The following is a 27,276-nucleotide window of genomic DNA, read 5'->3' as shown; positions in this document are numbered from 1 at the left end:
ACTGCGGGTCAGGGCGAGACCTGGGGTGGCTGGGCATGGGGGTGGCCCCGCAGCCCCTGGCCGGCCGTGCCTACCTTGAGGAGGGCCTGGTACTGCTGGACTCGTTCCACCGGCTGCTCCAGGAAGTGCTGCAGGGACGGCGGGGGTGGCTGCGAAGGATCTGCGGCTGACAGCACCTCCTCAGTGTATTTCTGTGGAAATCGCAGGGCTGGGTTCAGGGCGGGGGGGCACAGCCTCCAGATGGCTTATGTCCCCAGAGCCCCAGAGCTGGTGGATCAGGGTCCCACACACAGACCCTCCTCCGCAGGTGGGCCCCACCACTGCCCCAGGTGATGGCCGGTGTCACTGTCTAACAGGTGAGCAGAGCTTGGGGTTGGGGGGGGTGACCCTGCCCGCTTTTCTAAGCTAGGGGCCAGGGGGCCTGGGCAGGCTGAAGTGGGGCCTGAGCAGGGTCAGGGAAGATGATCTAAGATCTGGAAGCCAGCATCAAGCCTGGCGAGTGGAGGCAGGGCTGACGGGCAGAGGAGCACCTTGTAGAACTCCTGCACGGCCGTGCTGACCATCGCCGACTCAGCCTGCACTCGGCCCACCAGGAACTCCAGATACTTCTCAAAGGCTGCCTGGTTCTTGATGAAGCACATGGCCACGTCGTCATCCGTGTCACAGCTATGCAGCTCCTGTGAGAAACTGCCATGGAGGGGAACAGTGGTCAGGTGAGGGCTGACATCAGGACCCTCACCCACGACCCACAACCCAGCCCCAAACCCTCAGGTTTGGGAAGAAACAGGCTCCTTCCCAGGGCTGGGCTCCTGTGGATGACAGTGAGTGTTCTGGTCTGTGAGGGCCACGCATATGTGGTATTGCAGGGCGTGCACTTATGTGCAGGTGTGCAAGCACGTAAGGGAGTACGTGTCTGTGGGTGTACATGTATTCGTGTGTGTGCCATGTACATGTATGCCCACATGTGAAAGGCTGTGTGTGAGTGTGCAGGTATGCACGTGTACTTGTGTGTGCCCATGTACATGTGTGCACACATTTCTGGGGTATGTCTGTGTACTTGGGTTGCAGTGGGTAGGTGTGTCACAGGCACTTCCGGGGATAAGCCAGGTGCACGTGCCTGTGTTCCTGGGGACATGTGTGTACAGGAGTGTGGTCCACCAGTGGGTGAATCGAGTCATCAAAGGTTCTGTCTCTTCTCGACTCCTGCCCACTCTCCTGAGGTACAGCCCTGTCGGTACACACATGTGCAAGTGTGAGCATCCACGTGTGTATGCACATGTGTGGTGTGTATCCGTGTGTCTTGTGCATGTATGACTTGTGTGTGCACACATGTATCTACACATGTGAACAGTGTGTCCAAGTGTGTGTCTAAGCATGTGTGTGTATACATGCATGTACACACAGACCGGGGAATAGCCTTGAGGCCCACCCTGCATGCCCACCTGCTATGGAAGTGACTGATGTCCTGCACATTTCGGAAGATGACTGCCTTCTGGCTGGCCACGGCCGTGGGCACGTGGGGGCAGTGGTCCAGGTACTGCATGTGGTGGTTCTGCAGGAACTGCAGCTTGCCCACAAAGGCCTGCTCCGAGCTCAGCAGCTCCTGGATGATGGAGCTGGGTGGGGAGACAGCCATGAGGGGAAGACCCAGGAGCTTAGCTGCTGAACCGGGCACTTCCAAGTCACGTGCATCCTGCTGCCCACTTTCAGAATGGGCCTGGCAAGCTGGTGGAGGGAGGGCACCCTCACACACCAGGCAGCCCCACCACACGGAGTTTCCAGGCAAGGTCCCGCCAGGTAGAGGCAAGCCCCAGGGGACTTGGGTGTAATTAGCATCCTGGAGGCCCCCCACAGGAACCCAACTTCCCACAGTTCCTGCCGGTGGCCCCTCACCTCAGCCTCGTCTTGTACTCATCCTCCGACACAGCCTCCCCGGGGAACTCAGGGGCCTCAGCTGGCCCCCACTCAGGTGACAGCTGGTGAGAGACAGGAGAGGGTCATAGACAGCTTGAGCACTAGCCTGTCCTTCCAGGGCGAGGCTCCCGCCTTCATGGGGAACGGGGGTACAACCCCAGGACCACCCTTCCAGCCATCCAGGTACCTTGAGCCGCTTGTCCAGGTAGGCAGGAGACACCCAGCCTTGCCGAGAGAGGCTGGACTTGGTGGGTTTGGTACGCACAAGCCAGCGCAGCGGGTGCGCCGAGTCCAGTACCTCCACGTACTGGCCCTCCCGCAGCGAGATGGCGTCCTGCTCAGCCCCCAGGGGCAGGTAGTCAGCCGTGACCACATAAATGTCAAAGATCTGGGAGGGAAGTCACTGAGTCAGACCTGGAGAGGGGCCAGTGGGCCTCCTAAGGCCCCAGGCTACAAGGCCTCTGGAATTCAGTGGAGAAGAAGCAGCCATCCTGAGATTCCATGAAGTTCTAGAACAGGCTCAACCCATCTCTACTGATGGAAATCCTACCGGGGGTGCCAGGTGGCCCACCCCAAAGAGACAAGGAGGAACCTCTGGGGTGCTGGGGGTGTCCTGGGTCGCAGTGGTGATATTGGCCACTCAGGTGTGTGCCCACCTCCTCTGCCCCAGCTCCCCCGGCCCCCTACACCAACTCCACCTTCACCCTGTCCCTGACACTCTCATACCCCCTTGCCCACCCTGCCCCACCCCTCGCCTGCCCATGCACCTCTCCCCGGTAGTCTCCATCCTCGGACTCTGAGGATGACTCCTGGACGCTGGAAGAGGGGCGTGACCGGCCATGCCGGGGGGATGCGGACGGCGTCTTGGACTCCTCATCGCTGTCACCTCCAGGCACCTGCAGCGTGGCTGGGGGACACAGGGCACATGATGCCTTCGAAGGGCCTGCCCCCCATGCCGCCCTCCCATGGGTCTACAGGGCGTTCAGGTGAGGAGGGGCCCCAGTCCTGGGGGCTCAGTCACGGCCACCCCTGGACTTCACTCCATCGCCAGCTACCCTTACCCTGTGTGATCTTGGCCGACACCATCTCTGTGATCTGCGACGTGAGCTTCTTCAGGAACTCCTCCGTGCCCACCTCAGCCAAGGACAGGTGGCCGCAGGCCTCTGATGACGGAAGCTCTCCTGGGGGCCAGACCCTAGCTCAGCCAGCCGTGTGCTCCACAGATGTGCCCGAACACCGCCTCCAGGCCCATCCTGGGCTTGGGGGTCAGAGTAGCCCAGGGACGCACAGACTTGGGCCAGAGCTGCCAGAAGCAGGGAAGGCTGACCACAACTAGGGGTCTCTTTGGCTCAAGGGCAACTGAACCAAGGTGTGACTTAGGGGACCACAAACTCAGGCATGACAGTGGGGGCAGCAGGTGGCTGTGGGGAGAGCAGGCAGTCAGGGGACAGCAGGTAGCCAGCATGGTTGCAAGGCGGTGGGCAGGTGCAGCTGAGGGCAAAGCTGGGTAAATGGTCAGGCTGGGGTTGGAGCTTGGAGCTGTGGGGTCCCCAGTGGGGTTTGTGCCAAACTTCCATTTCTGTTGGCCACTTGGCCGCTGGTCTGGGAAGGGGCTCAGAAGGGACGGAGATCACAAGGACCTCAGCCAGGCAGTATAATACGAGGGCAGGTCCTGGACACTGAAGGCAGGGGGCAGGACCCCAAATTGTGGCCCGAGGGCTGGGGGGGCCAGACCCCTGGCAGCTGTGGTTTGATGGCTTCAGGTCGACCTTGATGGAAGTGGGATCCTTTGCAGGTGTAAGGGGCTGGGAGCAGTTGCTGGGGTTACGGGGGAATGAGGGCGGCTTGGGATGGGGGCAGCACAGGGAAGGGAGGGCTGGGTAAATTAACAAAGCAGGTCAGTGGAGAAGTGATCCCAAAGGTGGGCAATGGGTACGTGGGGTGCACGGCTCCCTCCTCTCGACTTCTGTGCAGACTCAGTATTCTCCATAAAACAATTTTTTAAATATGCCAAGGTGCTGGGGCCCTGTGCAGGTGGCCAGGAAGCAGCTGGACATGTCAGGGGGCAGGCACACTTAGAGGCTGGGAATAGGGGGACCCAGCTTGGGGGCAGGGGGAGAAGCCCTGACAAAGTGGGGGCCCTGTCGGCAGCATATCCAGCACCCGCCTCCCCGAACTGCCCCCATGCCAGCCCTGACTCGGCAGCTGCCTGCTCCTAGGCACCCATACAGCCCCCTGGACGTGAGCTCTAAGCCAAGGGCTGGTCCAGCCCAGGGGCGCCCGCGAGCTTCCACATCCTCGAGGGTCAGAAATGGTCCGGAGACCAACCAAAGCTCAGAATTAGGCCCATAAGAGGGCAGGGAGGCCCAGCCCAGAGCCAGGCAAGCAGGTGTTCCTAGGGCCACACGGTCCTGGGGCCTGCCAGCGGGGCAGCCTCCTCCACACCCCCTGTCCCCCACCCTGCACAGACGTGTGCCCACTCAGCCCGTACCTTTCCTCTGCCCAGCGAGGTCAGTGAAACCTGAAGGTTGCGACATCTGTTCAGAAACAAGTTGGGTCCTAAAGGGGGAGGAGGTATCCTGAAGGGCCTGACAGAAAAGAGGGTCTGGGGGCAGTGGGCCTTGATGCCACAGTCGGGGCCCTGGGGAAGTCCTCTCTTTACAATGGGGACCCAAGCCACATGGCCCAAGAGGGCCAGAGCTGGGCTGGGATCTGCGATGGGGCTCCCTCCTAGCAGCAGCACTGCCCCCCACCAGGACCAGGACCCCACTCACCCAGGACCTGCACTCCCAGGACCCACACTCCCGGGACCTGCACTCCCAGGACCCACTCTCCCAGGACCTGTACTCCTGCACTCCCAGGACCCACACTCCCGGGACCTCACTCCTGGCCCCTCTGTCTCTTGAGCAGCCCCTCACTCACCCCTGCAGGAAGGTGGAGATGAGGGCCTCCTTCACCCCGGCCTGCTCCTCTGCTGCCCCAGCCTCCTTAGGTACTGTCAGGAGAACAGGGTGAGCGACCAGGATGACACCTCATACCCTCGAGCTCTGATTCTGATCGGGACCCCTGCCAGGGATGCCTGGACCACCCCCCAGGGGGCCTTGGCCCTGTCATCTGGAGCCCCGAGGAAGACTGTGCCCAGTGTTCCAGCTTGGCCCACAGTCATCCCACCACTGGTAGGGATGGGAATGGGGTCTGCACTTGACTCACCCGCCCTGGGAAGAGCTGAGAGTGACCCAGGAAGAAACCACTCAGGGCGGCGGGGGGCTTCTAGGAGAGTCTCAGCTAGCTGAATGGAGCCCACAGTGTAGGGTGTGGGAGCTGGCCCATGAGCTCTGAGGCTGCACACTACCCACACTGCCCCTCTCCCACTCCTGGCTGGGTCACTCATGCCCACTCACAGCCAGAGACGTGCAAGCTTGCGGAACAGAGGGCTTGGCCAGCAGTGTTTGTGGCGATGCAGGTGTAGGTGCCCTGGTGCTGTCGGTCCACATCCAGAAGGACCAGGCTGTGCTGCTGGGCAGAGCTGGCCACTGTGTAGCCCGGCGTGTGGCAGCCGATCCACAGCACACCCTGCTCAGCCTCCTCCCGCAGCCAACGCACAGCTGGGAGTGGGTCTCCTGCAGGCGGGAGTAGATGGTGGACAGTCTCCCCACACCAAGAGGGTGGCTCTGAGAGGCAGGGGTCACCTCTGAGCCTCCCTAGGAGGGTCCTGAGTGGGTGCGGGGGGGGGACCTCCCTGGGGGCTCTCCTGAGTGGGACAGGGAGGCAGGACATCTCACCTTCAACCTTCACTGAGAAGGTGATGCTGGAGCCCTTCTTCACCTTCTTGGAGGTGAACTTCTCCAGGAATCGGGGTGGCACCAGCTGTTGGTGTACATCTGGAGAGACATGGGGCGGTTGGTGGTAAACAGTGCAGAGCCCCAATTCCACGGGGTCGTCCCCCTCACGCACCCTCACGGAACCTGTCCCCAGGGTCCACCCCACCCTCCCTCCCTCTGCCCTCTGGAGTCGGCTCACCGAATGCTGGCTTCTCTTCCGGTTCATTGGGGCCTGAAGAAAGCACAGAAGTCAGGTCTACAGCACCAAGGTGCCCCCTCCCCTGAGTGGGCCTGCCTAGCAGGGTGTGAGTCCCGAGGGTGGCCCCGCCCATTCCTACACACAGCACCTTTCCTAAACCTGGCCGTGCAGACATGGAATTCACTCAGTCCCCACGGACCAGATGGAATGTTACCCATGCCGGCCCAGGAGTCTGGGGCGTTGCTCTGAAACTAACTTGGGGATGCTTGTGCTCAGAACGCCACAACTGAAGCAATGCCACGGGCAGTGTTGGGTCCCTAGACCAGGGCAGATTTGGGCAAGACTTGGAATCACCTTGCAGTGCTCAGAACTTTGGAAAATAAGGAAGTTAAGACCTCTACTCCCCCAATTACTACCTGCCTCTTCCTCCACAGTCTACGGAGGGCTCCATGCTTGCCTGGGCCTACTCCACCAGCTAGCTACCCTGCTTGCTGGTCAGTTTTTCATGGGCCCCACGCCCTCTAAGGGCCCATGTTCTCTGGGAGCCAGCTTCTGGCCACCTGTGACTTTTGCACACAGGGGCAGTGACCACTGGGCCCTAGCTCCCAGGCTTGCCACAGCATGGTTTATAGGTGGACATCAACCTGGGTGTGGACACCAAGCTCTGCTGCATCCCTGAGCACCCACCTCGGACCAGCAGCCGAGCAGACGAATAAGCAGCACCCACGGTGTTGCTGATGTAGGCCGAGTACTGGCCAGCATCCTCGCTGGTGACCGAGACAATCTCCAGGGTGTGCAGTGTCTTCCTGTCCGTCATGCAGATGTGTGCAGATGCAGTCAGGGGCTGCCCATCTTTGAACCAGTACAGTCGAGGCGTGGGGTAGCCTGGGGCCACAGGGGGAGTGGTTAGCACAGGGCCACAGCCCAGTGGACACCATGCCCTCCACAGGCCCTCACAGACCCCTGGGTGATCTAACCCTAACCCTAACCCTCCCTCTGGTGGGAGGCAGCTCCTTTCCCTTCATCTCTCTCCCCCTTACCTTTCACCTTGAGCTGGAACTTGGCCAGACGCGTGCCGGGGGCCACCTGGAGGTCTTTCAGGTCCTCCACGACCTGCGGCAGCTGCCCCTCCTCTGGGGTAGACTCCGTGCCCTCCTGCTCCCAGCTGGCAGGGAGAACCAAGAAGGGGCAGATGTGAGATGGACCAGTGAGGGGTCCAGGACAGGAGGGGACCAGGGTCAAGCATGGATGGCTTTTGAGGTCTCCTCTTTCCTGGACAGAGACTGCCGTGGCCTGGTTGAAGGCTCCAGGATTTGGATTCTGTCAGTCCAAGCCAGCATTGCCACCCCCCGCAAAGGGCCCAGGACCACCCCTGCACGACCCTCTACCTGGACAGGTAGCCTTGGGCGCTGAAATAGGACGAGGTTTCCGTGGCATCCACAGCAGTTTCGTAGTCGGTGCTGGTCACTGAGGATGAAGGGTGGAGCTGAAGCGAGGCCTGCACCCCATCTGCCTGGGGAACGGGCCCCACCCCAGAGGCTACCTGATTCTCACTGCGCAGCCATTCCTGGGAGCCACTCACACTTCTGAGTCAGAAGGCATGGGGGACACAGCTACCCTATGGCCCCTCCTTGTCCCCAGGCTGTTACCAGCCCATGTTTCCAGGCCTATAACTAACTACAAGACCCAACAAATTATAAATACTGGGCTTCATAAATAGCAGACAGTGGCAACAACAGCATCTTCCAGTTCCAGCCAACTAAGGAACAAGGATAACACAGGCCTCAAAACCAACAGCTGGGACTTCAACTTCTAGCCACAATGGAGAAGAGGGGCTGGATTTACCCTCTGCTAAGGTCTGAATGTTGTGTCCCCCCAAAATTCATATGCTGAAGTCCTAACCCTCAACATGACAGTGTTTGAAGATGGGATCTTTTTGAGGTGATCAGGCTTAGATGAGGTCATGAGGGTGGAGCCTAATGAATGGCATTAGTGCCCTTATAAGAAGAGACCCCTTCCCCCTTCCCCCGTGTGAGAACACAGTGAGAGGATGGCCATCTGCAATTCGGAAGAGGGCTCTCACCAGCACCCAATCATGCTAGCACCCTGATTTCAGACTTCCAGTCTCCACAACTTTAAGCAATAAATTTCTGTTATTTAAGCTGCACAGTCTATGGTACTTTGTTATAACAGCCTGAACTAAGACACTGGCCCCCTGAAACAACCAAAGGAAAACAAACACAATACACAAAACAATGGTTGTGATGTTGTGATTTATAATAAGAAATATGTGTTTGGTCTTCCTCCTGTTCCTGACTCAGAGCTCCTAAACCCTTGGAATTTCCTAAGTGAGGAGAGGCACAGAGGTGGGGTTTTTTATGTTAATGAAGTGATTTTCCAAAAGCCCCTAAGGATGGGGGCTGATTGCCGGGGTAACCAACCATGTGACTAGAAGGTTGAGACCCCCTGACATCCAGGGAGGGGAGAGGGGCTGGAGATTGAGTTCAATCCTAGGAATAAACCTACCTAAGGAGGCAAAAGACCTGTACACCAAAAACTATAAGATGCTGATAAAGAAATCAAAGACGACACAAACAGATGGAGAGATGTACCATGTTCTCAGACCGGAAGAATCAATATTGTCAAAATAACTATACTACACAAAGCAATCTACAGGTTCAATGCAATCCTTATCAAATTATCAATGGCATTTTTCACAGTAGAACAAAAAATTTTACAACTTGTATGGAAACACAAAAGACCTTGAAGAGCAAAAGCAATCTTGAGAAAAGAAAAAAAACGGAGCTGGAGGAATCGGGCTCCCTGACTTCAGACTATACTACAGGGCTACGGTAGTCAAGACAGTATGGTACTAGTGCAAACACAGAAATATAGATCAATGGTACAGGAGAGAAAGCCCAGAGATAAACTCATGCACCTATGGTCAACTAATCTATGACAAAGGAGGCCAGAATATACAATGGAGCAAAGACAGCCTCTTCAATAAATGGTGCTGGGAAAACTGGGCAGCTACACGTAAAAGAGTGAAATTAGAACACTCCCTAACACCATACACAAAAATAAATTAAAAATGAATTAAAGATCTAAATGTAAGGCCAGACACTATAAGACTCTTAGAGGAAAACACAGGCAGAACACTCTTTGACATAAATCACAGCAAGATCTTTTTTGACCCACCTCCTAGAGTAATGAAAATAAAAACAAAAATAAACAAATGGGACCTAATGAAACTTCAAAGCTTTTGCACAGCAAAGGAAACCATAAACAAGACGAAAAGACAACACTCAGAAAGGGAGAAAATATTTGCAAACGAAGCAACTGACAAAGGATTAATCCCCCAAATATACAAACAGCTCATGCAGCTCAATATCAAAAAAACAAACAACCCAATCAAAAAATGGGCAGAAGACCTAAATAGACATTTCACCAAAGAAGACATACAGATTGCCAAGAGGCACATGAAAAGATGCTCAACATCACTAATCATTGAGAAATGCAAATCAAAACTACAATGAGGTAGTTTTCACCTCATACCTGTCAGAATGGCCTGCATCACAAAATCCACAAACAATAAATGCTGGAGAGGGTGTGGAGAAAAGGGAACCCTCCTACACTTTTGGTGGGAATGTAAATTGATACAGCCACTATGGAGAACAGTATGGAGGTTCCTTAAAAAACTAAAAATAGAACTATCATGTGACCCAGCAATCCCACTACTGGGCATATACCCTGAGAAAACCATAATTCAAAAAGACACATGCACCCCAATGTTCATTGCAGCACTATTTACAATAGCCAGGACATGGAGACAACCTAAATGTCCATGAACAGAGGAGTGGATAAAGAAGATGTGGTACATATATACAATGGAATATTACTCGGCCATAAACAGGAACGAAATTGAGTCATTTGTAGAGACGTGGATGGACCTAGAGACTGTCATACAGAGTGAAGTAAGCCAGAAAGAGAAAAACAAATATCGTATATAACGCATATATGTGGAATCTGAAAAAACTGTATAGATGATCTTATTTACAAAGCCAAAATAGAGACACAGACGTAGAGAGCAAACCTATGGATACCAAGGGGGAAAGGGAGGGTGGGATGAATTGGGAGATTGGGATTGACATATACACACTACTGATACTATATGTAAAATAGATAACTAAGGAGAACCTACTGCACAGCACAGGGAACTCTACTCAATGCTCTGCGGTGACCTAAATGGGAAGGAAACCCAAAAAAGAGGGGATATGTGTATATGTATAGCTGATTCACTTTGCTGTACAGCAGAAACTAACACAACACTGTAAAGCAACTATACTCTAATAAAATATTTTTTTCTAATCACCAGTGGTCAATGATTTAATCAGTTGTGCCTGTGTAATGACGTCTCCATAAAAACCCAAAAGGATAGGGTTCAGAGAGCTTCCCGGCTGGTAAACACATGGACACTGGGGGAAAGTGGCATGCTTGGCCCTGCCCCTTCCCACGCGCCTTGCCTATACGTCTCTTCCACCTGGCTGCTCCTGAGTTTTACCCTTTTATAATAAAGCACTGATCTAGTAAGTGAAATGTTTCTCTGAGTTCTGTGAGCCACTTTAGCAAATTATTAAAACCCAAGGAAGGGGGTCATTGGAACCTCTAATTTATAGCATGTAGGCCAGAAGCACAGGTGACAACCTGGACTTGCAGTTGATATCTGAAGTGGTGGGGGAGGCAGCCTTGTGGGACTGAGCCCTTAACCTATGGGATCTGATGCTATTTCCAGGTGGATGGTGTCAGAATTGAGTTGAACTGTAGGACACTTGGCTGGTGTCTCAGAGAATTTCTTTTTGTGGGAAAGAAAAAAACCCACACATTGGAATTGGGTACAGAATCATCAGAATGGTTAAGATGAATGAAGGACAGTGATGTATTAGAGATAGGAAACAATGGTGAGCCCTATAATTGCCCCAGCTTCCTGACTTAAGTTTACGGGAAAAGGAAACTGAGGCAGAGCCAGGCAGACCCTGAGTTGAGGAGACAGAGCTGATGTCCTGAGAGACAAAGGCAGCCTGTGCCCATGGAACAGAAAACCAGAGAAGAGAAAGCTGCACAGAGAGAGGGCCCCCTCCCTCGAGGATGCCACAGAGCACTGACTGGCACATGCACACAGGAAAGAGCCATCTGAAAGGACTAGAGGAAGTAGCACCAGAGGAGCACAAGGGCTGGAATAATGTCTGTTTGCAGTCAGATTAGAAACTTTCTTAATGCACAGGGCATCAGGTTGAGTACTCAGGAACACTCTCACTTCAGCAGACGAAGATGATCAGCTTTGGACTGAGCACTGCCTTGGCCCCACATAACAAATCACACAAGCCAGACCCAAAAGGATCGAGCTGCTTCCAAGTAACACGCTGTGTTGCTCAAGAAGACCTGCAGAAACCAAAATATCCAGCTCCCAACAGGGTTAAATTCACACTATCAGGCATTCAGCCCAGACTGTCCGACATGCAAGGAGGCAGGAAACACACAACCTATGATGTGTAGAATAATCAATTGTCAAAACCAAGTCAGATTTGACACAGATATTAGAACTGGGAGATAAGGACATGAGCACAGGTATTAGAACTGTATTCCATGTGTTTGAAAAGTTAAGATGAGATATAGAACATATAAAAAAGACTCAAGTAGAACTTCTAGAGATAAACAATACAATGGATGGGATTGATAGCAGATTAGATACTACAAAAGAACAGTGACCATAAAAACATAGCAATAGAAACTATGAAAAATGAAATGCATAGAGAAAGAAGAATTTTATTAATAAAAATGGAAAAGGATTATTAGTAAGCTATAGTACAACTTCAAGTGGCTCGATGATTTGTAACTTAAGCTCCCAAATGAAGGGGGAAAGAAAAAATATTTGAAGAAATAATGCCTCCCCCAAATTTCAAACTTAATGAAAACTATTAACCCAAAATCCAAGAAGCTCAATTAACTGCACAAGGAACATAAATAAAGACAATTGCACCGAAGACTATAATCAAATTACTCAAAACCAATGACAAAAAAAAATCTTAAAAAGTATCCAGAGATCATGGTTGCAGAAATTGACAAGCTGATCCTAAAATTCATAAGAAAATGCAAGAGACTCAGGATGGTCAAAAAATCTTGAAGAAGAGCCAAGTTGGCAGACTCACAGTTAAAAATTTCAAAACAGTATTATACACGGCTACAATATTCAAAACAGTGTGGTAATGGCATAATGACAGACATCTGGATGAATGGAATAGAATTGCGAGTCAGAAATAAACCTACACATTTAATAGAAATTCGTTTCTGACAAGAGTTCCAAGACAATTTTATGAGGGAAAATAGTCTTTTCAACAAATAGTGGCGGGACAACTGGATTTCCACAGGAAAAAAATGAATTGGGGCCCTTACATATACAAATATGAACTCAAAATGTACCAAAGACCTAACTAAATATGAGAGAAGAAAGCATAAGTGTAAATCTTTATAACTTTGGATTAGACAGTGGTTTCTTAGACGTGACAAGTAAAGCACAAGAAACCAAAGAAAAAGTAGATAAACTATACTCCATCAAAATTTAAAACTTTTGTGCATCAAAGAACAATCAAGAAAGTGACAAGACAACCCACAGAATGGGAGAAAAGATTTGAAAATCATATATCTGAGAAAACTAGGGCATGTGCTGGATGCTGGTGGGGGACCCCGATGCCCAAGGAGACAGGAAGAACCCCCAAGCAAACTGGCAGGACATGAGGGGACTGAGGGGGAGGAGAAGTGGAGGCTGGACAGGGCCAGTGCCCGTGAGGGGTGGCTGAGAGGGGAGGGAGGGGTTCCCATGCCTGAAGGGACCCGTGGGGGCTTGGATCAGAGGGGAGTGGGCCCAGCGTTTCCCCTGCCCAATCGGCTGGGGAAGTCTGCCCAGCTCTCGGGCCAGGTCCTACGCCCTCAGAGGTCCCCTCCAGGCCAGGTTGGTCCTGGGGATGTAGGAGGGAGGCCTGGGAGATCAGGAGAGGAAGGTGGGAGGGGCCCTCTGGGACTAGAGGAGCAGGAAAGGAGCAGAGGGCATTTGCCCCACCCACTCAAACCAAGGAAGCCTGCTGGGCTCCAAGGTGGGATCCCCCACCCTCTGAGACCAGAGGTGGGAGATATGCCTGGGCCCCTTCTGTTCTGTTGAGCCTAAGCCCCACACCCCACAACCCTCAGGGCCTTTTCCAGCCTTCTGGGTCCTAGGCATAGGCCCCACCCACTGCCTAAACCTCGACCCTGCTTAGGCCCTGCCCTCCATAGCCAAGGCCTTTTCCACCTTTTATTTTTTCTCCTCCTCTTTTTTACTACTGTGATTCTGTTTTACCTTCCAGTTATTGTTTCATCTATATTTTTATTTTTATATTTTTTCTAACATATCTGTTAGTTTCCTAATCTAATTTTATTTTTTACTTTATTATTGTTCTTTTTTTTTTTTTTTTTTTTTTGCTGTCCTGTGTGGCTTGCGGGATCTTGGATTCACAAGATGGGGGTTGGGCTGAAGCTCCTGTGGTGGGAGGTCTGAGTCCGAACCACTGGACTAACAGAGGAACTCAGACCCCAGGAAATATGCATCAGAGTGAGGTCTCCCGGAGGTCCTCCTCTCAGCAACAAGACCCAGCTCTACCCAGCAGCCTACAGACTTCAGTGTTGGAAGCCTGAGGCCAAAAAACCAGTAAGACAGGAACACAATCCCACTCATAAAAAAAAAAAAAAAAGAGATAGCAAGAAAAATATGTCATGGATGAAGGGGCAAGGTAAAAACCTCCAAGACCAAATAAATGAAGAGGAAATAGGGAATCTACCTGAAAAAGAATTCAGAGTAATGATAGTAAAGATGATCCAGGATCTTGGAAATAGAATGGAGCCACGGATTGAGAAAATACAAGAAATGTTTAACAAAGATCTACAAGAACTAAAGAACAAACAAACAGATGAACAACAAAATAACTGAAATGAGAAATACACTAGAAGCAATCAATAACAGAATAAGTGAGGCAGAAGAACGAATAAGTGAGCTGGATGACAGAATGGTGGAAATAACTGTCGAGGAGCAGAATAAAGAAAAAAGAATGAAAAGAATTGAAGACAATCTCAGAGATCTCTGGGACAACACTAAACACACCAACATTCGCATTATAGGGGTCCCAGAAGAAGAAGAGAAAAAGAAGGAGTCTGAGAAAATATTTGAAGAGATTATAGTGGAAAACTACCCTAACATGGGAAAGGAAATAGTCACCCAAGTCCAGGAAGCACAGAGAGTCCCATACAGGATAAACTCTAGGAGAAACACACCAAGACATATATTAATCAAACTAAAAATTAAATTCAAAGAAAAAATATTAAAAGGGAAAAACAAAAAATAACATACAAAGGAATCCCCATAAGGTTAACAGCAGATTTTTCAGCAGAAACCCTACAGGCCAGAAGGCAGTGGCAGGATATACTTAAAGTGATGAAAGAGAAAAACCTACAACCAAGATTACTCTACCCATCAAGGATCTCATTCAGATTCAACAGAGAAATCAAAAGCTTTTCAGACAAGCAAAAGCTAAAAGAATTCAGCACCACCAAATCAGCTTTACAACAAAAGCTAAAGAAACTTCTCTAGGCAGGAAACACAAGAGAAGAAAAAGACCCACAAAAACAAACCCAAAACAACTAAGAAAATGGTAATAGGAACATACATATGGATAATAACCTTGAATGTAAATGGATTATATGCCCCAACCAAAAGACACAGACTGGCTGAACAGATACAAAAACAAGACCCATATATATGCTGTCTATAAGAGACCCACTTCAGACCTAGGGACACATACAGACTGAAAGTGAAGGGATCAAAATAGATATTCCATGCAAATGTAAATCAAAAGAAAACTGGAGTAGCAATACTCATATCAGATAAAATAGACTTTAAAATAAAGACTGTTATAAGAGATAAGGAAGGACACTACATAATGATCAAGGGATCAATCCAAGAAGATGATATAACAATTGTAAATGTTTATGCACCCAACATAGGAGCACCTCCATACGTAAGGCAAATACTAACAACCATGAAAGGGGAAATCGACAGTAACACAGTTTTAGTAGGGGACTTTAACACCTCACTTACACCAATAGACAGATCATCCAAACAGAAAATAAATAAGTAAACACAAGCTTTAACTGACACAGCAGACCAGATAGATTTAATTGATATTTATAGAACATTCTACCCAAAAGTTGCAGAATACACTTTCTTCTCAAGGGCACATGGAACATTCTCCAGGATAGATCACATCTTGGGTCACAAATCAAGCCTTGGAAAATTTAAGAAAATTGAAATCATATCAAGCATCTTTTCTGACCACAACGCTATGAGATTGAAAATCAATTACAGGAAAAAATTGTAAAAACCACAAATACATGGAGGCTAAACAGTGCACTACTAAATAACCAAGAGATCACTGAAGAAATCAAAGAAGAAATTAAAAAATACATAGAAACAAATGGCAACACAAATACAACCACCCAAAACCTATGGGACACAGCAAAAGCAGTTCTAAGAGGGAAGTTTATGGCAATTCAATCTCACCTCAAGAAACAAGAAAAATCTCGAATAAACAATCTAACCCTAACCTAAAGCAACTACAGAAGGAAGAACAAAGAAAACCCAAAGTCAGTAGAAGGAAAGAAATCACAAAGATCAGAGCAGAAATAAATGAAATAGAAATGAAGAAAACAATAGCAAAGATCAATAAAACTAAAAGCTGGTTCTTTGAGAAGATAAACAAAATTGATAAACCCTTAGCCAGACTCATCAAGAAAAAAAGGGAGAGGACACAAATCAATAAAATTAGAAATGAAAAAAGAGAAATCACAACTGACACCGCAGAAATACAAAGGATTATAGGAGACTATTACAAACAACTATATGCCAATAAAATGGACAACCAAGAAGAAATGGACAAATTCTTGGAAAGGTACAATTTTCCATGACTGAACCAGGAAGAATTAGAAAATATAAACAGACCTATCACAAGTAATGAAATTGAAACTGTGATTAAAAATCTTCCGACAAACAAAAGCCCAGGACCAGATGGCTTCACAGGCGAATTCTATCATACATTTAGAGAGAAGCTAACACTGATCCTTCTCAAACTCTTCCAAAAAATTGCAGAAGGAGGAACACTCCCAAATTCATTGTACAAAGCCACCATCACCCTGATACCAAAACCAGAAAAAGATATCACAAAAAAAGAAAATTATAGACCAGTATCACTGATGAACATAGATGCAAAAATCCTGAAAAAATACTAGCAAACAGCATCCAACAACATATTAAAAGGATCATACACCATTATCAAGTGGGATATATCCCAGGAATTCAAGGATTCTTCAATATACGCAAATCAATGTGATACACCATATTAACAAATTAAGGAATAAATACCATATGATCATCTCAATAGATGCAGAAAAAGCTTTTGACAAAATCCCACACCTATTTATAATAAAAACTCTCCAGAAAATGGGCATAGAGGGAACCTACTTCAACATAATAAAGGCCATATAAGACAAACCCACAGCAAACATTATACTCAATGGTGAAAAACTGAAAGCATTTCCACTAAGATCAGGAACAAGACAAGGATGTCCACTCTCGCCACTCATATTCAACATAGTTTTGGAAGTCCTAGCCACAGCAATCAGAGAAGAAAAAGAAATAAAAGGAATACAAATTGGAAAAGAAAAAGTAAAATTGTCACTGCAGATGGCATGATATTATACATAGAGAATCCTAAAGCTGCCACCAGAAAACTACTAGAACTAATCAATAAATTTGGTAAAGTAGCAGGATACAAAATTAATGCACAGAAATCTCTGGCACTCCTATACAATAACAACAAAAAATCAGAAAGAGAAATTAAGGAAACAATCCCACTTACCATCACAACAAAAAGAATAAAATACCTAGGAATAAACCTACCTAAGGAGGAAAAAGACTTGTTCTCAGAAAACTATAAAACACTGATGAAAGAAATCAAAGATGACATAAACAGGTGGAGAAATATACCATGTTCTTGGATTGGAAGAATCAATATTGTCAAAATTTGTCACTATTGTCAAAATACTACCCAAAGCAATCTACAGATTCAATGCAATCCCTATCAAACTACCTACCAATAGCATTCTTCATAGAATAAGAACAAAAAATTTTACAATTCGTATGGAAACACAAAAGATCCCGAATAGCCAAAGCAATATTGAGAAAGAAAAACAGAGCTGGAGGAATCAGGGTCCCTGACTTCAAACTATACCACAAAGCTACAGTAATCAAGGCAGTATCATACTGGCACAAAAACCGAAATATAGATCAATGGTACAGGAGAGAAAGCCCAGAGATAAACCCACACACATATGATCACCTAATTTACGATAAAGGAGGCAAGAACATACAATGAGAAAAGACAGCCTCTTCAATAAGTGGTGCTGGGAAAACTGGACAGCTACATGTAAAAGAATGAAATTAGAACACTCCCTAACACCATACACAAAAATAAACTCAAAATGGATTAAAGACCTAAATGTAAGACCAGACACTATAAAACTCTTAGAGGAAAACATAGGGAAAACACTCTCTGACATAAACCACAGCAAGATCTTTTTTGACCCACCTAGAGTAATGGAAATAAAAACAAAAATAAACAAATGGGACCTAATTAAACTTAAAAGCTTTTGCACAGCAAAGGAAACCATAAACAAGATGAGAAGACAACCCTCAGAATGGGAGAAAGTATTTGCAAATGAAACAATGGACAAAGGATTAATCTCCAAAATATACAAACAGCTCATGGAGCTCAATATCAAAAAACTAAATAATTCAATTAAAAAATGGGTGGAAGACTTAAATAGACATTTCACCAAAGAAGACATACAGATGGCCAAGAAGCACATGAAAAGATGCTCAACATCACTAATTATTAGAGAAATGCAAATCAAAAATACAATGAGGTATCACCTCACACCAGTCAGAATGGCCATTACCAAAAAGTCTAGAAAAAATAAATGCTGGAAAGGGTGTGGTGAAAAAGGAACCCTCCTGCACTGTTGGTGGGAATGTAGATTGGTACAGCCACTATGGAGAACAGTAGGGAGGTTCCTTAAAAAACTAAAAATAGAGCTACTGTATGACCCAGCAATCCCACTACTGGGCATATACCCTGACAAAACCATAATTCAAAAAGACACATGCACCCCAATGTTCATTGCAGCACTATTTACAATAGCCAGGACATGGAAACAACCTAAATGCCCATCGACAGATGAATGGATAAAGAAGATGTGGCACATATATACAATGGAATATTACTCAGCCATAAAAAGAAACGAAATTGAATTATTTGCAGTGAGGTGGATGGACCTAGAGTCTGTCTTACAGAGTGAAGTAAGTCAGAGAGAGAAAAACAAATACCGTATGCTAACACATATATGGAATCTAAAAAAGAAAATAATGGTACTGATGAACCTAGTGGCAGGACAGGAATAAAGATGTAGACATAGAGAATGGACTTGAGGACACGGAGTGGGGCACGGGAAGCTGGGGCAAAGTGAGAGTAGCATCGACATATGTACACTACCGAATGTAAAATAGATAGCTAGTGGGAAGCAGCAGCATAGCTGCTGGGAGATCAGCTCGGTGCTTTGCAATGACATAGAGAGGTGGGATAGGGAGGGTGGGAGGGAGACTCAAGAGGGAGGGGTTATGGGGATATATGTATGCATGTGGCTGATTCACTTTGTAGTAAATCATAAACTAACACAGTATTGTGAAGCAACTGTACTCCAATAAAGATCTATTACAAAAAAAAAAAAAGAAAAAGAAAATCATATACCTGATAAGGATCTATCGATAGTACCCAGAATATACAAAAAACTCTTACAACTCAAAATTTAAAAAACAAAGAATCTAATTTTAAAATGGACAAAGGATTTCTCCAATAAAAGATACACAAATGGCCAATAAGCACATGAAAAGATGCTCAATATCATTAGTCAGTAGGGAAACGCAAATCAAAACCACAATGAGATACCACTTCACATCCATTAGGACGGCTATAATTGAAAAGATGAACAAAAACAAGTGCTGGCAAAGATGTAGGGAAATTGGAACCTTTGTACACTGCTGGCAGAAATGTAAAATGGTGCAGCCTCTGTGTAAAAGAGTTTGTCAGTTCTTCTAAAAGTTAAACATAGAGTTTACCACCTGACCCAGCAATTCCACTCCTAGGTATAGATCCAAGAGAAATGAAAACGTATGTCCACACAAAAACTTGCACATGAATGTTCATAGCAGCATTATTCACAGTAGCCATAAACCAATGGATAAACATCATCCAATGAATGGATAAATCATCCATATACAGTGAAATATTTTTCAGCCATAAAAAGGAATGGAGCACTGATATTTATTACATGGATAGACGTTGGAAACAAGCTCAGTAGGGCTTCCCTGGTGGCGCAGTGGTTGAGAGTCCGCCTGCTGATGCAGGGGACACGGGTTCGTGCCCAGGTCCGGGAAGATCCCACATGCCACGGAGCAGCTAGGCCCATGAGCCATGGCCGCTGAGCCTGCGTGTCCGGAGCCTGTGCTCCGCAACGGGAGAGGCCGCAACAGTGAGAGGCCCGCGTACCGCAAAAAAAAAAAAAAAAAAAAAAAAAAAAAACCAGACATAAAAAAGTCACATATTGTATAATTCCATTTACATGGAAAATTCAGAATAGGCAAACCCACACAGACAGAAAACAGATTAGTGGTTGCCAGGGGCTGGGGGAGGGGGAATGGGGAGTGACCGTCAATAGGTATGGGGTTTCTTTCTGGGATGATGAAAATGTTCCGGAGTTAGATGGTAGCATAACCTTGTGAATATATTAAAAACCACGGAACTATACATTTTTAAATGGTGAATGTTATGGTGTGCAAATATCTAAAAACTTTTAAATCCCAATAGAAAAGATAAGTTATGTACAGAGAAACAAAGATAAGAACGACATCATATTTCTCATTGGAAAGAATGCAAGCTAATAGATGGTGGAGAAACATCTTTAAAGTATGGAAAGAAAAAATTGTCCTAGCAAAAATATCCTCAAGAAAAGCAAAATAAAGACATTTTTCAGATATACCCACACTACAGAAATTGCTAAAAGATGTCCTTCAGGCAGAAAGAAAGTGTTACGAGATAGAAATCTAGACCTACATAGCAAAATAAAGAGCTTGGAAATGGAACTACTTAGGTAATTATAGAAAATCTCGTCTTATTTAAGATACTAGACTTGTTATATTTAATAGTTTTATTTTCCTTTTTGTTGACAGAATTATAGATTCTCATGCTGTTCTAAGAGATAATACAGAGATCCCATTTACTCTTCACCCAGTTTCCAGCGATGTTAACTTGTCTCATAGCTATAAAAGGTGACATTGCTATGACCCCTCGATCTTGTTCAGATTTCACAAGTTTCACATGAAGTCCACTGAGTATATGTGTGTTTGTTTAACTTTATGCAATAAAATGAAATTTTATCATAATTGTTGCACATGTTAATAATTTGTTCCTTTTCCTTGCCAAGTAGTATTCCATAGAATAGCCATACCACAGTTTGACAGTTGGGTCATTACCAGTTTTTGGCTATTGGGAATAATGTTGCTATGAGTATTTGGGCACAGGTTTTATTATGAATTTGAGTTTTTATTTCTCTGGGATAAATACCAAAAAAGGCAATTGTTAGATCATACAGTAGCTACATAGTTTTGTGAGCAACTGCAAACTGTTTTTCAGAGTGGCTGCACCACTTTACACTCTCACCAGCAATGCACGGGAGATCCCATCAGGGAAGTGGAAATAAAAACAGGCACATCTTCCGTGTGCTTATTTGCCTTCTGTATGTCCTCTCCCTTGAAATGTATGGAAAGGTCTTTTGCTCCTATTCTAAGTGGATTTTTAAAAAAATTTTATTGTTTAATTTTGAGCTTTCCTTTACAAATTTTTTAGTCCTTTATAAGATATGTGATTTGCAGGTATTTTCTCCCAACCCATAGCTTTTCATCCTCAACACCTGGTCTTTCTCAAAGCAAAAGGTTTGAACTCTGAGGAGGTCCAGTTTACCAATTTTTCCTTTTATGGGTCAAGTCTAAGCAGTCTTTTCCTAGCCCTAGGTCCTGAGGATCTCCTCCTACTTTTTTCTAAAAGTTTTATAGCTTCATATTTTACATTTAAGTATTTAATCCATTTTGAGCTAATTTTCACATAAGGTCAAAGTTCATATTTTTGACTACAAGTGTTCAAATTACTCCAGCATCATTTGAAATTCCATCCTTGAATCTGAAATTCTATCCTTACTCCATTTAATTGCTTTTGCATTTTTGTCAAAAATCAGATGGATATATTTGTGCTGAAGCTGTCTAGGGCCCGCCAGGAATCAGGGACAAAGACCAAATATATATTTCTTATTGTGCCACAGTGCCATTAACCACCCACTGCGCCCATGGGGTACCTCCAAACCTTTCCAGGTTCCTCCCCAGCCCAGCCACCTCTCAAGGGGGCTCCAAGAGAACACTCCATCGTCCACAGACATTCCAGCCCCAAATCCTGCCTGGCCTGAGGCCAATGGTCTCCAGCACTGCCTCTCCCAGCCAGGATCCCACCCTGACCCATCAGACCCGAGCATGCACTCACGGTCCACGCGGAGCTCCGCTTTGGTAGAGGACACACCCACGCTGTTCTCAGCCAGGCAGCGGTAGACACCCATGTCTGCTGGCACCACAGCTGTGATGATGAGCTGGTGGCCGCCCTGCTGGTCCTCACTGATCATGTAGTGGTCATTCTCCTCCAGCACCCTCCCGTCCTTGAACCAGCGCACACTGGGCACGGGCTGGCCTGTCACCACACAGTCAAAGCTCACGGGGTACCCATCCAGCACCTCCTGATTCTGTAGCTCGGTCAGGAACACCGGGGCTGGGAGGGACGGGCAGGGCATACGACACGTTAGCCTCAGGCTCCCCCAAGTTGCCCCAGCTGCCAGCAGTTCAATGTACGTCATCTGCACAGCACCCATTCACATGAGCGCTCACAGAATGGGCGGCTAAACAGAATTCTGTCTCTGCCAACTGAGCTCTTCCCTCCTCCCCATGCTCTAGAAGAACCCTCTCTTCATTAGCCTGGTTCCCAAGCTACCATGAGGCCAGAGAGATAGCAGACAGGAAATGGGGAAGAAGGGGAAGTAAAGGGAAGACCAAGGTTGGTTGTCTGGGATTGGAAGCACGCTAGTAGCTCAGGATTAAAGAGGAGGAATGATGCTGTGGGTTTTTAACGATACTCCCTTTGCTGTTCCTAGGGAGATGCGAGTAAACAGTGAAATGACTTTTTAATTAACTTTAGTTGCTGGAGTGGGAAATGGGGTTCACACTGGACTATGTGGAACCCCGCCTTTTGTACAGATTATATCTGAAACCCTCACGGGGGAAAAATAACCCTAAACTCTAGGGTGTCAGTATTCCCGAATCCATTTCACAGAACAGAACTCTGAGGCTCCGAGAGGCTAATCAGTAGCAGGCAGAGCGGGGACTTCAGTTGAGCTCTGTCTAACCCCAAAGTCAGGGCTCCTCCCAGCTCAGTGGGCTGCATGTGCGAACAGCCAGAAGCTAAAGCCCCTTCAGCTAAACCTCCTTGAGTTTTCAGCTGACCCTGGTCACCGCTGCCGCTTTCGCTCTTCCTCTCCCCCCACCCCTGACCCAGGCAGCTTGCAGACTCACCTGCCTCTGCGGCCAGTACTGGCCCCGGAGGCGCTGCAGGGGTGGGGGCCACCTTGCCAATGCGCATCTCCACCCCATGCAGCCCCTGTTCTGACAGGCTGATGTCCACTCTGTTGTCCAGCGTGCCAAACATGTCCCGGAAGCAGGTGGCTGCCCGGCGGGCCTCGGCAAACGTCTCGAAGCGGATGCAGATGGACTGTTCATCTTCGCGGTATGTCTGCCAGTCCCCAGGCTCCTCGGGCTCTGCCTTGCCCTTGTCAGCGCTGAAGATCTCCTCGTCTGAAACCTCTGCTGGGCCCTTGGTGCGGAACAGGCGGTGCAGCCGCCGGGCGGCCCGGCGGAAGTTGTCATCCAGCTCACTCCCGGAGGAACTCTCGGTCTCACTCTCCATCCCACTGACCACCACACAGGCACTGTGGGCCACACGGCCAAACTTGTTGCTCACCTGACAGGTGTAGTGGCCAGCGTCGGCCCGGCCCAGGCTAGTGACCAGCAGAGAGCAGGTGCCATCCCCAAGCTGGTCAATGTGGTGGTGCCGGCCATCAGTCAGCTGCACACCGTCCTTCAGCCAGTGGGCATGCACATCTGTCTTGCTGGACACTACACACTCCAGACGCAGGACATCTCCCACCTGTGCCACGGTGTCCCCAAACGTGTGGCAGAACACAGGCCCCTCCTGCTGCTGTATCTCCTTCCGGACCTTATAACCCTTGAAAGCAGCCTGGATCTTCACTGCTGCCTTGTCCACGGATAGGTCACCCAAGTCCCCAACGCTCAGGTCTCCTGGTGGTGGGGGTACTGAAGCTGGCTTCTCCTGCTGCTTTTGTGGCTTCCCAGAAGGGGCGGCTGGGGCCTCAACCTGTGTGCACAGATAAGGTGGGGCACCTGAGGCCCGGGACAGGGAAAGGATCGTGTAGGGACACACACAGGGCAGGGGGAAGCAGAGCCCAGGTCTCCTGCCCCAGCTCCACGCCTTGCTCCTGCATGCCTGCTGCCTGCTCCCTGCTGTCAACTGCACTACCTTCACTGAGGCCAAATGCCTGATGGCTTCTGTTGCTTCCAAAAAGCAAGCCCACCCTCCCTAAAACTGCTTTCCCCAGAGCAGGACAGAGTTGTGAGAAACACCAAGGAGAGATAGGTTCCAGCTCTTCAGAAAAGAAGTTTTAACAGCCAGGTGGATGGATGGGTAGGTGGATGGTCGCTGGATGGGTAGATGAATGACCAACAGATGGGCAGATGGTGGGTGGATGGAAGAAAGGATAAACGGATGGTGGATGGACCGACGGACAAGAGCGGAGAGATGATGTGTGGATGAATGACAGAGTGGCAAAGATCTAAGAGACCCAGGCCTCCCCTTGTAGGTCAAGCTGGAGACTCACCTTGCTGGCCAGTGGTGAGGCACTGGCCCTCCCAGCCTTCTTGAGGTAGGTCACCAGGGAAGGAGTGCCCGCACGGGACTCGTCGTCAGAGCTGGTGTGTGAGAGGTCAGCCTCGCCGGTGCGTGCCAGCTCGTCAGCCGTGGAAGAGTCCTCAGAGAGGTCGGGAGCCTCCTGCTCTACCTCCTGCCGCAGGCGCTGCGGGCGTCCGTCCTCCTCGGGCAGCTCGCTGATGGAGTCCAGCGTAGGCTCTCGGCTCATGCGGCGCTTCCGGGCCAGGGCCTCCCACAGGAGATGCAGGTCGCCTTCCTGGGCCGCCTCAGGGGGCAGGCTGGGCTGTGTGGGGACCTCATCTCCAGATTCTGGGGTCAGCACCACTGAGGAGGGCAGGAAACGGGTCAGTCAGGCAGGGACAGAGCCATAACCCCAGGCCGGCCTTAGCTACTGACCACGGCTCCCCTTATAGGCCTCTGCTGCCTGCCTGGGCCCCCAAGAGTTCTGATGCACCCTGCGTACAAGGTTTTCGAGGCTCTGAATGGCCCTCTCTAGGCCTCAGCATCCCCTGATCAACCCAGACCTCAGTCTTCCTCCTGCACAGGAGGGAATGACCACAGGGAACATCAGGCCAGGGTCAGTGCAGGTGTAGGGGGCTCAGAGTGGAGGGGAGCTGACAGTGGAGGGGAGCTGAGAGTGTAGGGGGCTCAGAGTGCAGGGGGCTCAGAGTGGAGGGGGCTCAGAGTGCAGGGGAGACGACAGTGGAGGGGAGCTGAGAGGGCAGGGGGAGCTCAGAGTGCAGGGGGCTCAGAGTGCAGGGGGCTCAGAGTGCACGGGGCTCAGAGTGCAGGGGAGCTCAGAGTGCAGGGGCCTCAGAGTGCAGGGGGCTCAGAGTGGAGGGGGCTCAGAGTGGAGGGGGCTCAGAGTGCAGGGGGCTCAGAGTGCAGGGGGCTCAGAGTGGAGGGGGCTCAGAGTGCAGGGGGCTCAGAGTGTAGGGGGCTCAGAATGCAGGGGGCTCAGAGTGCTGGGAGCTCAGAGTGCAGGGGAGCTCAGAGTATAGGGGGCTCAGAGTGTAGGAGGCTCAGAGTGTAGGGGGCTCAGAGTGTAGGGGGCTCAGAGTGCAGGGGAGCTCAGAGTGCAGGGGGCTCAGAGTGTAGGGGGCTCAGAGTGCAGGGAGCTCAGAGTGCAGGGGAGCTCAGAGTGCAGGGGAGCTCAGAGTGCAGGGGGCTCAGAGTGCAGGGGGCTCAGTGCAGGGGGCTCAGAGTGCAGAGGAGCTGACAGTGGAGGGGAGCTGAGAGGGCAGGGGGAGCTCAGAGTGGAGGGGGCTCAGAGTGCAGGGGGCTCAGAGTGGAGGGGGCCTCAGAGTGGAGGGGAGCTCAGAGTGCAGGGAAGCTCAGAGTGCAGGGGAGCTCAGAGTGCAAGGGGCTCAGAGTGCAGGGGGCTCAGAGTGCAGGGGGCTCAGAGTGCAGGGAGCTCAGAGTGCAGGGGGCTCAGAGTGGAGGGGAGCTTAGAGTGGAGGAGGCTCAGAGTGCAGGGGAGCTCAGAGTGCACGGGGCTCAGAGTGCAGGGGAGCTCAGAGTGCAGGGGCCTCAGAGTGCAGGGGGCTCAGAGTGGAGGGGAGCTCAGAATGCAGGGGGCTCAGAGTATAGGGGGCTCAGAGTGCAGGGGGCTCAGAGTGGAGGGGAGCTTAGAGTGGAGGGGGCTCAGAGTGTAGGGGGCTCAGAATGCAGGGGGCTCAGAGTGCAGGGAGCTCAGAGTGCAGGGGAGCTCAGAGTGCAGGGAGCTCAGAGTGCAGGGGGCTCAGAGTGCAGGGGGCTCAGAGTGCAGGGGAGCTCAGAGTGCAGGGGCCTCAGAGTGCAGGGAGCTCAGAGTGCAGGGGCCTCAGAGTGCAGGGGGCTCAGAGTGCAGGGGAGCTCAGAGTGGAGGGGGCTCAGAGTGCAGGGGTCTCAGAGTGCAGGGGGCTCAGAGTGCAGGGGGCTCAGAGTGGAGGGAGCTCAGAGTGCAGGGAGCTCAGAGTGCAGGGGCCTCAGAGTGCAGGGAGCTCAGAGTGCAGGGGCCTCAGAGTGCAGGGGAGCTCAGAGTGCAGGGGGCTCAGAGTGCAGGGGGCTCAGAGTGCAGGGGAGCTCAGAGTGCAGGGGGCTCAGAGTGCAGGGGTCTCAGAGTGCAGGGGAGCTCAGAGTGTAGGGGGCTCAGAGTACAGGGGGCTCAGAGTGCAGGGGGCTCAGAGTGCAGGGGAGCTCAGAGTGCAGGGACCTCAGAGTGCAGGGGCCTCAGAGTGCAGGGGGCTCAGAGTGCAGGGGGCTCAGAGTGTAGGGATCCAACGCTTTAAGGAACCAGCAGTGGGCACCAAGGGCTGCATTGGCCAGGATCCCACTCAGAGAGCCATGTGACCTCAGATGCCAATGATGTGGGTTCTGACAGGAGGCTGAGCCACAGGGATCTGTGCATCTCCCCACCCCGGGCCTCAGTCTCTCTTGGTGTGAGGCAGTGTCCTCAGGAGGACCTCCTGCAGTTCCCCGAGAGAACCAGTGAGCAAAAGGGCTGGCCCACTCCACATCCCAGGGCTCCTCCCTCCACTGGGCACGCTGGGCCCTGGAAGACATACCCTGGAAGGCAGCAGCCGCCACAGAGACAGGGTCCCGTGCAGGGGCACAGCGATACTCGCCCTGGTCCTCCGCTGAGAAGTCCCGAATCAACAGCGTCTGCTGCCGACCCCGGCTGAGAAGCTGGAAGCGCCCACTGGGCTGGATGCGCTGTGTTCCCTTCAGCCAGATGACCTCACCAGCCTCGGCCACCTCACACTCCAGACACAAGTCCTCCCCAGCTGCCACCTGCCGGCTCTCAGGGGCAGGGGGTGCAGGCGTGGGCTCCTGGGGCTCTGCTGGGAGAAGTAGTCAGGAACAGGAGGGGTGCATCAGTAAGGACGTGGGCAGGGACCCCCAGCTTAGAGAGGCCTTGAGGTCTCCAGGCTGGACCCCCACCCTTATAAACCAGGACCAAGGCAGCAACTCACCAAGCCTCACTGTCTGGGGCAGGTACACAGGCTCCCCAGCGCCTGCCGCGCCCACTGCGGCCACACGGAAGCGGTAGGTCTCCCCGGGGACCAGGCCATCC

At 49.9% G+C, this 27,276-nt stretch overlaps 1 protein-coding gene across 1 annotated transcript in view; it reads right to left on the bottom strand.

Annotated features, from left to right (window-relative positions):
• LOC309819930 (obscurin-like) overlaps window positions 1-27,276 on the bottom strand; it is a gene marked incomplete at its 5' end in the record, with an annotated part of 123,301 nt that overhangs the window by 32,792 nt on the left and 63,233 nt on the right. The window contains 20 exons of the mRNA XM_082650365.1: window positions 75-191; window positions 531-687; window positions 1,443-1,616; window positions 1,894-1,976; window positions 2,102-2,302; window positions 2,682-2,821; window positions 2,976-3,095; window positions 4,406-4,473; window positions 4,837-4,909; window positions 5,316-5,534; window positions 5,697-5,795; window positions 5,935-5,967; window positions 6,622-6,819; window positions 6,975-7,099; window positions 7,323-7,401; window positions 21,717-21,995; window positions 22,793-23,651; window positions 24,172-24,545; window positions 26,768-27,043; window positions 27,176-27,276. Of these exons, the coding sequence (XP_082506491.1) occupies window positions 75-191; window positions 531-687; window positions 1,443-1,616; window positions 1,894-1,976; window positions 2,102-2,302; window positions 2,682-2,821; window positions 2,976-3,095; window positions 4,406-4,473; window positions 4,837-4,909; window positions 5,316-5,534; window positions 5,697-5,795; window positions 5,935-5,967; window positions 6,622-6,819; window positions 6,975-7,099; window positions 7,323-7,401; window positions 21,717-21,995; window positions 22,793-23,651; window positions 24,172-24,545; window positions 26,768-27,043; window positions 27,176-27,276 (3,775 nt within the window). The remainder of the gene's footprint in view (window positions 1-74; window positions 192-530; window positions 688-1,442; window positions 1,617-1,893; window positions 1,977-2,101; window positions 2,303-2,681; window positions 2,822-2,975; window positions 3,096-4,405; window positions 4,474-4,836; window positions 4,910-5,315; window positions 5,535-5,696; window positions 5,796-5,934; window positions 5,968-6,621; window positions 6,820-6,974; window positions 7,100-7,322; window positions 7,402-21,716; window positions 21,996-22,792; window positions 23,652-24,171; window positions 24,546-26,767; window positions 27,044-27,175) is intronic.

Source organism: Grampus griseus (genome assembly GCF_964374135.1).
Source record: "Grampus griseus genome assembly, chromosome: 3".
NCBI lineage: Eukaryota > Metazoa > Chordata > Mammalia > Artiodactyla > Delphinidae > Grampus > Grampus griseus.
Note: the sequence above shows the minus strand (reverse complement) of the source record. Positions and strands in the feature narration are given on the sequence as shown.